General features: G+C 48.3%; 1 protein-coding gene and 1 long non-coding RNA gene across 4 annotated transcripts in view; one reads left to right on the top strand and one right to left on the bottom strand.

Moving 5' to 3' along the window:
- The window catches only part of LOC141139665 (uncharacterized), a 31,791-nt gene extending 17,534 nt beyond the window's left edge, over window positions 1–14,257 (bottom strand). The window contains exon 1 of one of the 3 annotated variants that reach the window (XR_012243784.1): window positions 14,044–14,257. This is a non-coding gene — a long non-coding RNA (uncharacterized lncRNA). Of the gene's footprint in view, window positions 1–12,573; window positions 13,222–14,043 lie in introns of those variants that run through there. The other 2 variants (XR_012243783.1, XR_012243785.1) reach the window with 2 other exon arrangements.
- A 161-nt stretch (window positions 14,258–14,418) lies between these two features.
- Window positions 14,419–15,930, top strand: part of SIAH2 (siah E3 ubiquitin protein ligase 2) — a 24,135-nt gene continuing 22,623 nt past the window's right edge. Inside the window, exon 1 of the mRNA XM_073625990.1 lies at window positions 14,419–14,972. Coding sequence (XP_073482091.1) covers window positions 14,583–14,972 — 390 coding nt within the window. The 5' untranslated portion in view covers window positions 14,419–14,582. The remainder of the gene's footprint in view (window positions 14,973–15,930) is intronic.

The raw sequence follows: 15,930 nt of genomic DNA, 5'->3' as shown, positions 1-15,930 counted from the left end.
GCCAGGAAGAGCAGGAATCTGGAGGAGGCCACAGCTTCCTTTCTCAGCCAGGCCACTACTGCGCTCCGTAATGACCCAGATGAGGCTGAGGCATTTGGGCGTGCAACGGCCAATAAATTAAGGCAGATGGCCGGTGAGCAAAGGAGCAGGTGTGAGGAACTTATCCTGCAGCTCCTCAACAAGGGGGTGGGGGTCCAAATTTCAGAAAGCACCCACATTTCTGATTTTGTGGCCCCACCTCCACAGCCAACCCACACACCACAGCTACCCCACCCACCACGGCAGCATGGCGGTCAGTGGAAATATCAGCCACAAGAACCCCAAAAACCCCGCTGGACTGGGAATTTTAACCCCTTCACTACTTACTAATTTCTATTATTTATTTTTTTTTTTTTAATAATGATTTTATTTGTAATATTTTCTATATATTTGTATGCATGGAATGCACTTGTTGGTGAAGTTCTTTGTATTTGGATGGCAGATAGCATGTATAATTTATTTTGTTTTGTTTTTTTTCTGCACAATAAAAAAATTGTGTAGAATAATACTTGGCTGTGTGTTTTACTTCAAATGACAGTTTGGGAGTAGGCAGTTACATAGAAAAAAAATACAATGTAAAATTAACAAGGGACACCAACATAGTTGTATCTTTGATCTTAAAACTACGTGATAATGGTGTGTGGTCACTTACCCCAAAAAAAAAAAAAAAAAACAAGCATTATAATAATATTCTTGATATCACTAGAAAAAAATGCCTTTTAAAATACGTTTGCCATAACTCCATCAGTATCACCAGCAAAGCAGGTTCATTATTATCCCATTAAAGAAGAAGACAATGTGCGCTGCATTTCGACATTTCATAATTTGCCGCGTCCTGAATGTTAATTCTCCATTACGAATGCTAGTTTACAAAACCGACTGATTCCGGCTTGTTCCTAGCTTCCGATCATGCGTGTCTGTACTTTCCACTTTTGTGTGACGAATTTGTGTACTGACCATACGAAAATCGGACGTCTAACCATTGTCCGACGAAAATTTACTAGCCTGTCATCCAACAAAATTGGACTATTGTCAAAAGGAGCGTACTAACAGTCAGATTTTAGGACAACAGTCTGTCAACAGACAATCCCCTGCCAAAAATCATACTGTATGTATGAGGCTTTAGGCTTCATGTACACATATGGGTTGATTTACTAAAGGCAAATCCACTCTGCACTGCAAGTGCACTTGGAAGTGCAGTCGCTTTAAGCCTCGTACACACGGTACAATTGTTGGCCAAACGAGCGTCTGATTTTTGTCAAAAGGGCGTGTGCCAACATCTTGTCTTGCATACCAATGGTACACAATTGTCGTGCAACAAACACAAACGTAGTGACGTACTATGAAGAATTTCAGCTCTTGGGTGCCACCCTTTGGGCTCCTTCTGCTAGGTTCGTGTTTGGTGAGCATTGATTCCGAATATGCGTGTTTTTATTTTCGACTTGTGTGACGGATTTGTGTACTGACCATACGTAAATCTGACGTCAAACCGTTGTCCGCTGAAAATTTACTAGCCTGTCATCCAACATTTGTTGGCCGAAAGTTGGACAACAATTGTCAAACGGAGCGTACTACCGGTTAGATTTTAGGACAACAGTCTGTCAACAGACAATCCCCTGCCAACAATCGTACCGTGTGTACGAGGCTTTAGATCTGAGGGGGAGATCTGAAATGAGGGAAAGCTCTGCTGATTTTATCATCCAAACATGTGCAAGCAAAAAATTACCAGTTACACTTACAGGTAACGGGTTTTCTAGGAAATCTTCCAGGATGGCACACCTGAGATGACGGGTCTCATCTGACAGGAAACACAATCAACAGGGTTTAAAAGCCCCCACCCTTCAGTCCCTCAGTTATGACAAAGTATAAAAACTACACCGGTGCCAGAGGGTACATTCTGTGAGAATTAAAACACCACCGACACTTAAGGGTAGGGAAGTAGGCCTACCATCCTGGAAGATTTCCTAGAAAACCCATTACCGGTAAGTGTAACTGGTAATTTTCTCCAGTCGTCTTTCAGGACGGCACACCTGAGACGATGAGCAAGAAGTTCAGGCCTTGCAGATCTGATCAATCAAGGCGCCTGCCCTCTCTGCCCAGGAGGTCGCCAGTGATCTAGTTGAGTGAGCCTTAAGGTGAGCTGGGACAGGTCTACGCGAGTGCTCGTAAGCTATTGAGATAGTCTGCTTGATCCAGCTGGCTATTGTTGGCTTGGAGGCCTGAAGACCCTTTTTCTGGCCACAAAAACTAATTTGTAGATGGCTTGATCTCCTAAACTCATTCACTCTCTCTAAATAGACCAGAAGACAATGTCGAACGTCTAATAAATGAAATTTTTCTTCCTTATCATTCTTGGAGTTCTGACAAAATGATGGAAGTATAATCTCCTGTGACCTGTGGAAATCCGAGGTCACCTTAGGTAAATATAACGGATCCTGTCTAAGGATTACCCTATCCTCTAGGAGCAACAAAAAGGGCTCTTTAATAGTCAGAGCCTGTAGGTCGCCAACCCTTCTGGCTGTGGTGATGGCCAGAAGGAAGGCCACCTTAAGGGAAAGAAATTTAAATGAAATTTGAGACAATGGCTCAAAGGCCCTTTTGTTAGGGCGTCCAGTACCAGGGACAAGTCCCACGGTGGAAACCTGTTTGTTCTTACCGGGGTTACCCTTTCCCTGGCTGTCAAAAATCTTTTTTACAAAGGGGTTCAGAGCCAGTCTACTGTCCAGAAACACCGATAGTGCTGCAACCTGGACCCTGAGGGTACTGACCGCTAACCCCTGATCCCTGGAGGAAATCTAGGACTGTCGGGATTGTTTGGAGAGTGCCTTCCCTAGACTGAGCCCAGCGAGAGAAGACCTTCCAGACTTTTGCATAGATCTGTCTAGTGACTGGTTTCCTACTAAGCAAAAGCGTAAAAATCACCTTCTCTGAACATCCCCTACTCCCGAGGATCTCCCTCTCAAAAACCAGGCCATCAGGGAAAGGAATCCCGGGTCGGGAAGAACGACTGGGCACTGACAAAGGAGAACGTGTTGGGGCGGGAGAGGCAACGGAGGAACAAACGACCACCTCTTCAGGGTGGGGAACCATGCCCGCTTCGGCCACCAGGGTGCAAATAGAATGAGGCATCCGTGCGACTGGGACAGCTTCTGCAACACCTGGGGAATGAGCACCAGGGGAGGGAATGCGTACGCCAGGCCGAAATCCCAACTCTGGGCTAAGGCATCTACCCCCCAGGAACCCTGCTCCCTGGCGAGAGAAGAACTCCCGAACCTTTCTGTTCTTCCTGCAAGCAAACGAATCTATTTCTGGTTTGCCATAATGTTGGCTTACCAGAGAGAAAACCTTCCTTGTTTAGCTCCCACTCTCCTTGATGAATTAGTGGAGCTGGGCCCATGGGACCGCTGGGATGCAAGATGACATAAGCCCCAGCACTCTCATAATGGTCCTCAGAGAGGCCTTTCCAGTCTTGTGGAGAGCTGACATAGCCCCCTGTACCTTTGAGATTTTTTCTAGGGGAAGAAAAAAACTTTTGGGCCACTGAGTCTATCTGGTACCCAAGGTACACCTTTTTTTTTTTTTTCTTTTTTTTTTTTGTTTTTTTGTTTTTCTGTTTTTTTCTTTTTTCTTTCCTTTTTTTTTTGCCACTTCAGCGAAGTATTTTCAGGGGCTATGTTTTCAACTTTTCAGTTCAAGCCTATCCCAATAAGCATTCACATCACTGTGGCTATTTTTCCTTCTTTGGTTCAAAAATTCAAAAGAAGAATTCTAAAAAAGACATCTCCTATAGAAAAAAAAAAAAGAAACATAGTTCCTTCCCCTGTGACCCACCTACGCCTACACTCCCCCTACCCCCCCCCCATTGCTCCCGTGTATCCCTGCCCATTCCCGACTCCAACTCCTACACCCGTATCTTCAATGTATGTTCAAAGCCAATATGCTATTCCTAGTTTAGCAAGTTACTACCTAGGTAGTTTTTTTTTTTTTTTAACATTAAATTCCCCACAGTTCTGCCGCTTGAAGTGAGTACCTAAAATTCACCCAATCCTTCCATATCTCCTCGAAGGTTTTCATCTCTACTCCTTCACTATACTTCAAGTATTCAAGACTATAAATCTCGTTTATCTTGCCTAGCCACTCCCGTACCGTAGGTCTCCTTTTATCTTGCCAATATCTGGGGATGAGGCTTTTTGCAGCGTTTAAGAGGTGGGGACATAACGACTTCAGATATGCCTTCGTGGGAACTTTCCTCCCGTGGTGTAAAAACACCCAGGGGTCTAGGGGGATGTCTGTCTTTAAGATCTTGTTGATGATTTGCCTAATCTCCCCCCAAAATTCCATGATTACCGGGCACTGCCACCATATGTGCGCCATAGTCCCTATTCCTCCACAACCTCTCCAACATAACTGTGACCTTCCCTCCGTAATTCTATGCGCTCTATCTGGGATTATATACATCCTTGTGAGGATCTTGTAGTTCATTTCTGAAAGCTTGTAATTTACTGAAGTAGCGTTCACCCTTTTCATAATCCTCCCCACCTCCTGTCTGTCAATCTTAATACCCAGCTCTTCCTCCCACTTCTCCACGAATCTCAGGTCTCCTACTCCCTCTAACTCATTGAGCGCTCTATAGGTCTTGGATATACCTCCCTTCCCTTTTTTCTCAACACATAGTTTCTCCAGAGGAAGTAGTTTCTCTATCGGTCTGATTGGTTGCGGGAGTGAATCTACAAAGTGTTTCAGTTGGCAGTATCGCCAGGGATCTATTGTCAACCATTCATTTTTAGCTTTTATTTCCTCCACTGTACACATCTTCCCCTGTTTCATGACATCTTTTAATTGCAAATCCTCCTTCATGATCCACCTCCCAAACACCTCTTCTTTCCCTGGTGCAAAATAATCTGTATTTTTTAAAGGAATTAATGGTGAATTGAACTCCCAGTGCTCTTTTTTGTGTACATTATCCCAAATATTAAGTGTATGCTTTGTTATATACATTGTTTCTGTGCCCAATTTTCTATACTGTGGTGGGATCCAGACCATCTTACTCAAATCAGCTTCACTCAGGCTTTTTTCCATTTTCACCCATAATTTTTCTTCATTATTTTTTACCCAGTCTAACAAACGTGATAAAGCAATCGCAAAATAATATTTTCTAATATCTGGTGCCCCCCACCCCCCCTTCTTCTTGTCCTTTATTAATTGTGCTAATTTTAATCTAGGTTTTCTCCCTCTCCATATAAATCTTAAGAAGACCGTGCGTAGCTTATTGAAATATATCTGAGGGATTGGGATTGGTAACATTTGCATTTTATAGATGATTTTTGGCAAAATTGACATCTTGAATAGGTTGATTCTCCCTCCCCATGATAGTTTGGAGTGTGAGATTCTGTTAAGGTCAGTTTTGACTTCGTTAAGGAGTGGTATGAAGTTTACGTGGAATAGAGACTCCTTGGTGGTGGTTATTTTAATACCTAGGTAATTGAGCTCTTTTGCCCCCCATTTGAATGGAAATGACGATTGATACGCCGTATCGCTCGTACTACCCTTTATTATCTCCAGCGTTTCTGATTTGGCCTGGTTCACTCGGAAATTGGACAGTCTGCCGTACTCTTTAAGAGTCGCTACCAAGTTCGGGAGTGAGATCATCGGGTGCGTGATATAGAACAGTACGTCGTCCGCAAAGGCGGCAAGTTTATACTCCTCTTCACCCAGCTTTACCCCCCTAATATCAGGGTTGATTCTTATCTTTGCCAGGAGGGGTTCTAAAGCAATCACAAACAACAATGGGGATAGGGGGCACCCCTGTCTCGTACCATTGTACATTCTGAATGGTTTCGATAGGGTTCCATTAATTTTCACTCGCGCTGAAGGGTGTGAATATAAAGCTTTTATCCAGCCAATCAGTCTATCTCCTAGGCCAATCTCCTCCAGGGTGTCCCATATGAAGCCCCAGTCAACCCTGTCAAAGGCTTTCTCAGCGTCAATTGACAGGAGAAGACCTGGGGCCCCACTGTCTTGGACACCCTGGACTGCCAGTAGCGTCTTGATGGCATTATCCCTCCCCTCCCTGCCTGGCACAAAGCCCACCTGGTCTGGGTGGATGACCCCATTGATTATTCTTTTCAGCCTGTCAGCTAGGATTTTAGCGAATAGCTTCGTATCGACGTTCAAGAGTGAAATGGGCCTGTAGCTCGAGCAAAGCGTGTTATCTTTTCCTTCTTTCCAGATTACAGTAATGCTGGCCTCCAGTGCTTCTTTCCTCATCTCCCATTTCTCCCCTATTCCGTTCATACAGTATACGAACACAACCTGGGAGTCAAGAATTCCTGAAATTTTTTGTAGTAAAGAGCGGTCAGGCCATCAGGCCCGGGGCTTTTACCATTTGGGATTTCCTGAATGGCTTTCTTAATCTCTAACTCCGAAATGGGGGCCTCTAGTATGCATTTGTCGCTTTCTGTTATCCTGGGTAGCATTGCTTCCTTTAAAAACTTTTTAGTTCTTACACTTTTGCTACTTTTATTCTCTTGTGTGTTTTTAGTATTGATGGCATAAAGCCCTCCATAGAATTCTTGGAAGGTATCTGCTATATCCCCTGTTCTAAATCTGATTTCCCCAGACTTTGTCCTTATTTTCTCTACATAGTTGTTATTTTTCTTTTTTTTAGGGCCCTTGCTAATAACTTCCCCGGTTTGTTCCCGTTGATATATCTGTCTTTTTTCACTAGATTGAATGTCTTGCGTGTTTCCTGCTCCATTAAATCCCTCAACTCTTCTCTTCTCCTCAATAATCTGGCCAGTATCTCCCCGTCTCCCGATATCTTGTGTTGTTGCTCTAACCCATGGATATTCTTTAATAAGGTATTCTTCTCCTTGGCCCTGCTCCTTTTTTTTTCAGATCCCACCATCATAAATATGCCCCTGATGTAGGCTTTATGCGCCTCCCAAGTTGTGGCTTCAGATGTCTCTCCTGGTACATTAATTTTAAAATACAGGTCTAATTCTTCTTTGATTCTTTTTTCTACCTCTTTATCATGTAGGAGCTCCTCGTTTAACCTCCAGCCACTACTCTGTACTTGGGGCATCTCTGTTATCCATTGGAGACTCACCGGGGCATGGTCAGAAAATGTGATGCTGCCAATGCTCGACTCAGGTACCACCTCTAGCAGTCTATGTTCTATAAGGAAAAAATCTATTCTCGAGTACGTCCCGTGAACGTGGGAGCGGTAAGTGTAGTCTCTGAGATCTAAATGCTGTGTCCTCCATACATCCACAAGCTGGAGTTGGTGCAGCTTCCTTTTTAACTTATACCCCCACCCTCCGCTCAACTCGCGCACACGGGACGTACTGTCCATCCCTGGGTCCAGACACAGATTAAAGTCGCCTGCTATTATGGCGCCCTCTCTCCTGAACTCCTCAAACTTGGATAGAACTCCCAATACGAATTTGATTGTGTTCTTGTTTGGGCTGTATATGTTTGCCAGGGAGCAGGCAGATCCGTTTATTTTGGCTCTTAGAAAAATATACCTTCCTTCCGGATCAGTCCTTCTCTCCTCTAGCTCAAACCTTACCCCTCTGGCAAACCCTATGGCGACTCCTTTTGCTCCCCTGACAGGGGAGTCCCCATAAAACCATACCGGAAAATCCCTGGAATATATTTTTTGGTGATTACTAATACATAGATGTGTCTCTTGGAGCATAGCGACATCAGCTTTTAAGAATTTTAGCTCACTTAATATATTGGCTCGTTTTATAGGGGCATTCATGCCTCTCACATTATAAGATATAAAATTTACCCTAGACATTGTAAATTATTTTCTTTTTTCCTTTCTTTTCTCTCTTTTTTTTTTTTTTTTGACTTTCGGGTGTCTACACTTAGTAGGGAGCAGAGCCGCCCTTCTCCCCTCCACTCTGGTGCCCTCCCCCCCACCCTAACCCCCCGTTGCTTTCCCAATCCCTCCCTCTCCCTCCCCCCCCCCCCCCTCGTCCACCCAGTCCCCCCCTCCCGTCCCCCCCCACCCTCCCCCTCTATCCCAGTCGCCCGGGGTGGGCTATCCTTCCTCAGTCTCCTGATTGGATAGGAGAAAGAAGACAAAGAAAGAAACCGGTCACCCTCTCCCATCTCCTGGCTACCCGGTTTACCCCTCTGAGGTTGAGCTCCGATGCTGACGCTCGACGGGGCTCGTTTTTTTTTGTTTTTTTTTCCCCCCAGATGTATTTTGGGGGGGAAAGTGTCCCACCTCAGCCCGGGCCCCCCCGTCCCCCACCCATCACCCCTCAGCCCAACCGCCCATTGCCCCTATCTACTATTTAGGATTTAATGATCTGGTCTCTTTCAAGTTTCTTTTACTATAGCTGAGTATTTAAATTTATCAACGTCTGGAATGGTTAACTGGTTGCCATGTCTGTGATTCTTCTGCGATTCCTCCGGTTGCCCGGTTTTCCCACCATCCGGGTATTTCTATTATTGGCAAATTGAAGTGTTTACAAAATTTAGGCGTGTCTTCTGGAAACCTCAAGATTGCCGTTCTTCCCTCTTTACGTCCCATTAGACATGCCGGGAATCCCCATTGGTATTGAATCTCCTGCGACTTCATCTGCTCTAGTAGGGGTTTTAACGTCCTTCTCCTTGCTAGGGTCTCTACTGCTAGATCAGGGAAGATTTGAAGGGTGGATTCCCCATACTTTAAAGGTTGGTTTGTTTTCATGAAAATCCTAATCTTTTCTTTATCCTGAAAGTTGTGGAATCTCGCTATGACGTCTCTTGGCATTTCTCCCGAGATTTCGGCAGGCTTCCTCACCCTATGAATTCTTTCAAACTTGATTTTTTTGTCTGATCCTGCTTTGTTCACTATATGACCGAAGATGCTATTTATTTTTTCTTGTAGATCGTCATTTTCGCCTCTTATCTCAGGTAGACCTCTAATCCTCAGGTTTTTCCTTCGACTACGGTTTTCTTGGTCCTCGATTTTATACAGTAGGTTTCTTTGGTCTCTTTGCATCTCTGCCATCTGTGATTTAAGCCTTTTAATCTCCTCTCCCTGTGTCGTCAAGTTCTCTTCTGTGGCCTCCACCCTTTGCAATAGGTGATTCATACTTTCTTGTATTGTTGCAATTTCGCCTTTTATTGACATTTCTAATTTTGCGAACATTTCCGCCATTTCATCCTTGGTTGGTAGCTGTTTTTTTTGTCGGGTCTCCATTGTTGATTCGTCTAGCGGCGTCGCACCTCCTCCTGCTGGGATCTCCGTCGCTACCAGTTGTTTCTTTGCTCCGCTCTTCTGCGGGCTCTCTGTTTGTTTATTTTTTGTTCCTAAAGAGGTCTCCGGGTTTTCTTTTGTCACGTCTTGGGTCATATATTTTCTTATAGTCCCTGGACTGGCGCTCACTCTAGGTGGAATTCCTGGGGTCCCTTTCCCGGCCTTACCCCTCATCTCCTCCTGTTTCTTAGCTGAAGGTTTTTCTGAAGTCCAGTTCGCTGATTGGTCACTTCTTCCTATACCTCCAATAGTTATCTGATGCTTATTGCGAAGAGGAATGGAGGTGAGAGTCTGCTCAGATCTATTGTCGGGGCTCAGATCTTATCTACTACACTCCACTTCATTGACACTAGGGCAAGAGTAGTCCTTTGACTAATCAGTTCAGTCCCCCTCGTCATGCAAGTCAGACAAGTCAGGTGCCTCTACAACGTTTAACGCGACGTGGTTATGGCAAAGGAAGCATACAATGACACAGCATACAATGCAAAGTTCCCCAACAGTCCTGCATATGATTCCTCCCTCGTTTTCCCCTTATGGGTTTTCTCAATCTTGCATCTTAGACCATAAACTTCTATTCAGCATATTCCAGAAACAACTGTCACAGCTACGATTTTCAGACTCACCCGGGGCGCTGTCGCTACTTCCTCCTCTTGGCACCGGCAAACCTCAGTTTAATCCATCAGATGTTTTTTTTTTTTTTTTTTTTTTTTTACCTCCTCCGCCGATCTCCAGCCCTTTTCAAAGCTCCGAGGTTAGCACTCGCAGCGATCCTCCCTCTCAGCTGTTCTGATCCTCCTTACTGCCTCGCTGCCGCTCTGCTGCCCATCAAGCTCTCTCCTCAGCTCCGGTTCTTAGTCTCGTCACCAGGGGATTCGGCGGGTGTCCTGCCTCTTACTGTCGGCTTTGGGGAGACGGGCGGGGGGGGCTATGCAGCCTTATCCCCGATCAGCTGCATGTCAGGAGAGCCCGTGCTGCGTGCACACAGGACGAGCTCGGCGTCCGCACTAACCCCGCCTCAACATCCGGCTCCTCCCTCCCAGACTCATGCAGCTCTGACCCAAGGTACACCTTGGACTGCGAGAGATCCAAAGAGGACTTTTTCCAGGTGACCATCCAACCCAGAGATTCTAGAGTGGACAACGCTCTGTCTCGGTCTGACCGGAGCTGCTCTAGGGCCGGACTGTAAATTAGCATATCGTCCAAGTACGGGATCAAGGCTATCCCCTGGAGGTGCAGAAAAGACACCACTTCGGCGAGAACCTTGGTAAAGATTCTCGGACTGGCCACTAGGCCACTTCGGCCACTAGGCCGAAGGGGAGTGCCCTGAACTGCCAGTGCTGGACACCCTGCTCTGACTGAACCGCGAAACGCAGGTACTTCTGGTGTTCTGGGGCAATGGGGATATGCAAATAAGCATCTTTCAGATCTAACGTGATCATGAAGACTCCCCCTTGGAGGTGTCTTCTGACCGTATAGATACTGTCCATCCGGAACTTTTGTATAGCAAGTAATGGTTCAGCTTCCATAGGTTTATAATCACCCGAAATTTGCTTGATGGTTTCGGAACCACAAAAACGTGGGAATAAAACCCCTGGGCAATCTGACTCACGGGAACAGGAATAATGACCTCCTGTTCTGCGAGTTTGCAGACACTCCCCAAAGGGCCCCTTGCTTTCAGTAGATCCCTGGGGAGACAGGTAATGAGAAAGTTTGGAGGGGGGGGTGACAGGAATTCCAAGCTGTAACCCTCCCTTATAAGACTTAAGATGTAAGGGCTCTGTGTGATCTTCTCCCATTGGGGAGAAACCACGAGAGCCTCCCACCAACCTTTATGCTGGCGTCATTTGGCTTCCTTGTGGAACGTCCAGACCCGGAAAAAAGGATTCTACCTTTCTACTTGACCTTGCCAAACCCCCACTTTTTCCTCAGCTCCTTCTTACCCTTAAACTGGCTCTTTGAAAGGGGGCCTCGAAAAAATGTCTTCCCTTTATCCCTCTTGGGTTTAGTCAGGAATTTCTTGTCCTTTTCTGTTGATTGGGACAGGACCTGTTCTAGGCCCGAGTCGAAGAGCAGCGAGCCCTCAAACGGTATACCGCAGAGTCGACGTTAGAGGTAAAATCTCCATACCACGTTTTTACCCAAAGGGCTCTTCTGGCGGAGTTTAGTAGAGCCGCCGACTTGGCAGTTGTTCTCACTGTTACGGCCTTCCCAATAACCTCCAGAGAATCTAATACCCCCTTGGATTCGTTCTTACGCGAGACATGGTCCATCAACCTGCTGACCCATGCATCTGCATTTCTGGCGACACAGGCAGAAGCCAATGCTGGACCCATAGCTGCAGCATTGGCGTCCCAGGCTCTGCGGAACAAGGTTTCAGATTTCCTATCCATCCGATCCCAAATGTTGCCGGAATCGTCAAATGAGAGGTCTGAACGTTTAGATACTTGCGCCAAAGAAGCATCCAAACGCTGTACTTTAAGGATGAGGAGGAGGAGAAATTCCTTAAAGGGGCATCTATGTTTCCAGGTCTTAACTTTTTAATACCTTGCGCTCAGGCTCCCTCCGTTCCCTTAGGATTATATCCTTAAGGGATTGGTGCACTGGAAGAGACTTCGCTTGAGTTTTGCCCAGTCCCCTATATACCTTATCTTGAGCTGAGACTTGAGTGGACGGCATCTGAATGTCCTCAGACGCATAGATTACCTTGAGGAGACACTCCATGTCTTTGGCTGAGAAGAGATATTCTCCAGGTCTAGCCTCGACTTGACTATCCTGGTCAGAACCCTCCCCAGAGCTCTGCTCTGAGGCCTCTACCTCCTCCTCATCTGAATAACAGGGAGCCGGTTCTTGGGACCCCCCAGTATTACTGGTTGACATCCCCTCCTGAGAGGGGGAGCTCTCCCTACCAGAAGGGGCTTCTATCTGCCGCTTCTCGACCACAGTCATAAAGGACTGGAGGGTTGTTAGCTTCTCAGACTGTAGCGCACGGCATTCCCTCACAGCTTGTGCTGTCTCCTTGCCCGCTAACTTATAGATGCATCTGAAGCAGAAAGGCTTGTTGTGGTCCTGTGGGAGTCTCTCATTACAGTAACCACAACGCCTTGATTTTGAGGTGGCTTTGGACTAGGACCTACTGGCTGTCCCAAGGCCAGGGCATTCAATCTCTGTAAATGACAATAAAAACCCATTTTAGCCATTACCATTCAAATGTCCTGTAGGGGAGAGGGAAATAGGGCCACCCCAAATCTCCTCCCCACAACAGCTGGGTCACTCACCCCCTGTGGTGACGTCTGATGCTGCCAAATTCAGTCTGTCCTCCTTCTCCATCCCTTCTAGCTGACCAACCGCTCCAGGTAGATTGGGGGACACAGGACTGTGGACCCCCACTCTGTTACCGCTTTTATACATGCTTGCCACGCCGCTTGTCGCCATTTTGTCGTAGTCTGTTTAGCAGTGCTGTGCGGGCGGCTTTTAACCCCATAGAAGTGGTTAACAGCCCCTGAAAAGTGCCGCTATCGAATCGCTTTGCAGGCGCTTTGGCAGCGCTGCCCATTGATTTTAATGGGAAGGGCGGTTTAGGAGCGGTATATACACCGCTCCCGCCCCGCAGACGCTGCTTGCAGGAGTTTTTTTTCCCCATCCTGCAAGCGCACCGCCCCAGGGTGAAAGCACTCAGGCTTTCCCACTGCGGAGGCTTGAGAGGCGCTTTACATGTGCTATTTTTAGCGCTAAAACACCTGAAAAGTGCCTTCAGTGTGAAAGGGGGTCTTAGGCTACTTTCACACTGATAGCGCCCGCCGTTAGTGCTACCGCTTGTTTTGGCAGGGCTTTAGACCCCTTTCACACTGGAGTGGTTTTCAGGCGCTTTAGTGCTAGAAATAGCCTCTGCAAAGCGCCTAAAAACCGCCTCCCATTTATTTCAGTGTTACTTTTCACACTGGGGCAGTGCGCTTGTGGGATGTTACGAAAATTCCTGCAAGCAGCATCTTTGGGGTACTGTATTTAATGAATGGGCAGCCCTTTGAAAGCGCCTTAAAACAGAAGTTTTAAACCATTTTTGTGTTAAAAGTGCAGCTAAAATCAGTGGCGCTTTAGTGCTAATGTCGGCTGCGCTGTCAGTGTAAAAGTAGCCTTAGTGCTGCTTTAGCGGCCGCTAGCAGAGCAGTTTTACTCCACAAAAAGGGTTAAAAACTCCCGTTTTAAGGTGCTTTCAAAGAGCTGCCCATTCACTGCAAAGGAGCACTAGGGCTACTTTCACAATGAAGGCATGTTTCAGGCGCTAAAGGGATAAAAAATAGCACCTGAAAAACCCCTCCCCTGTCACTTCAGTGTGAAAGCCCGAGTGCTGGGGCGGTGCACTTGCAGGATGGAAGAAAAGTCCTGCAAGCAGCATCTTTGGGGTGTTGTGGGAGCAGTGTATACCGTTCCTAAAACGCCTCTGCCATTGAAATCAATGGGCAGCGCTGCCAAAGCACCTGCCCGCTTTGGCAGTGGCACTTTTAACCCTTTTTTTGACCACTAGCAGGGGTTAAAAGTTACCCGCTAGCGGCTGAAAAAAATACAGTAAAGCACCGCTATTTTTACCCTTGACACCCCCCTGCCCCATTGTGAAAGTGCCCTAAATACAGCCCCCCAACCTGGCCCAAAGATGATGCTTGTAGGACTTTTCCCAACATCCCTCAAGCGCACTGCCCCGTGTGAAAAGTCACACTGGAATTAATGGGAGGCGGTTTTTAGACGCTTACCAGAGGCTATTTCTAGCACTAAAACCCGCCTCAGTGTGACAGGGGAGGTCTCATCACTCTCACCTACACCACCTGCCTGTCCCTCAGCCTCTGCTCTGTCTACACCTCCTTCTTTATAGAAAACACGCTAAGCTCCGCCCCGCTCCGTCCTCACTCCAGCACTGCTTCCCCATTTGAGCAGTTCCATGATAACGGCACGCCCACACCTCTCAGCTCCGTCTACGCCCCCCCCGGCCAGCTTTGCTCACAGCTCTAACAGTCACATGACACAACACAGACACGCCCACCCCTTGCCCTATCAACTCGTCCTCTCCACACATGGCGGACGTGACGTTAGAGCCGATGACGTGTGACAATGTTCCAGAAGGTAGGCAGAGCTAATGTCCCGGCGCTGACAGCGCTGCTGGGGGGGGGCGGGGTCGTAGAGTGTTCCGGGGATCCGCTGTGTGCCGTGATCGGCTGTCTGTCCCGCGTCCCCTCTTTGGCCGGAAGTTTTCTTATCACCCCCCTCCGGACCTCCATGCTTCTCTCCGGCCGCGATGAGCCGCCCGTCCTCCGCTGGACCCTGTGCTAACAAACCAGCCGGGAAACAGAAGCCGCCTCCCCCACCACCGCACACCCCGTCCCCTGCGGTCCCCAGCACGATCCCTGCCGCCTCCGGCCCCGCCGCGCCCCCTCCATCGGCGGCTGCGGCGGCGGCGATCTCCGGGCCGGTGTCCCAGCATAGCGAGCTGACGTCTCTGTTCGAGTGTCCCGTGTGCTTCGACTATGTGCTGCCCCCCATCCTACAGTGCCAGGCTGGGCACCTGGTCTGCAACCAATGCCGCCAGAAGCTGAGCTGCTGCCCCTCGTGCCGGGCTTCCCTCACCCCCAGCATCAGGAACCTGGCCATGGAGAAGGTGGCATCCGCTGTCCTCTTCCCGTGTAAGGTGGGTGATCACTGCCCCTGGCACCATGTACCCGATGGGTGATGACTACACAGGCACTGAATCTATAGGATAATATTATTAATGTGTGTCCCCATCATTATCATGTGTGAGGCCGTGTCCCCATCCATTATGGTGTGTGAGGCCGTGTCCCCCATCCATTATGGTGTGTGAGGCCGTGTCCCCCATCCATTATGGTGTGCGAGGCCGTGTCCCCCATCCATTATGGTGTGCGAGGCCGTGTCCCCCATCCATTATGGTGTGCGAGGCCGTGTCCCCCATCCATTATGGTGTGCGAGGCCGTGTCCCCCATCCATTATGGTGTGCGAGGCCGTGTCCCCCATCCATTATGGTGTGCGAGGCCGTGTCCCCCATCCATTATGGTGTGCGAGGCCGTGTCCCCCATCCATTATGGTGTGCGAGGCCGTGTCCCCCATCCATTATGGTGTGCGAGGCCGTGTCCCCCATATCGTTATGGTGTGCGAGGCCGTGTCCCCCCCATATCGTTATGGTGTGCGAGGCCGCGTCCCCCCCATATCGTTATGGTGTGCGAGGCCGCGTCCCCCCCATATCGTTATGGTGTGCGAGGCCGCGTCCCCCCCATATCGTTATGGTGTGCGAGGCCGCGTCCCCCCCCATATCGTTATGGTGTGCGAGGCCGCGTCCCCCCCCATATCGTTATGGTGTGCGAGGCCGCGTCCCCCCCATATCGTTATGGTGTGCGAGGCCGCGTCCCCCCCATATCGTTATGGTGTGCGAGGCCGCGTCCCCCCCATATCGTTATGGTGTGCGAGGCCGCGTCCCCCCCCATATCGTTATGGTGTGCGAGGCCGCGTCCCCCCCATATCGTTATGGTGTGCGAGGCCGCGTCCCCCCCATATCGTTATGGTGTGCGAGGCCGCGTCCCCCCCATATCGTTATGGTGTGCGAGGCCGCGTCCCCCCCCATATCGTTATGGTGT

This window comes from Aquarana catesbeiana, linkage group LG04 (genome assembly GCF_042186555.1).
Source record: "Aquarana catesbeiana isolate 2022-GZ linkage group LG04, ASM4218655v1, whole genome shotgun sequence".
In the NCBI taxonomy this organism is placed as follows: domain Eukaryota; kingdom Metazoa; phylum Chordata; class Amphibia; order Anura; family Ranidae; genus Aquarana; species Aquarana catesbeiana.
The sequence above is the reverse complement of the archived record's forward strand: the minus strand, read 5'-3'. Positions and strand labels throughout refer to the sequence as shown.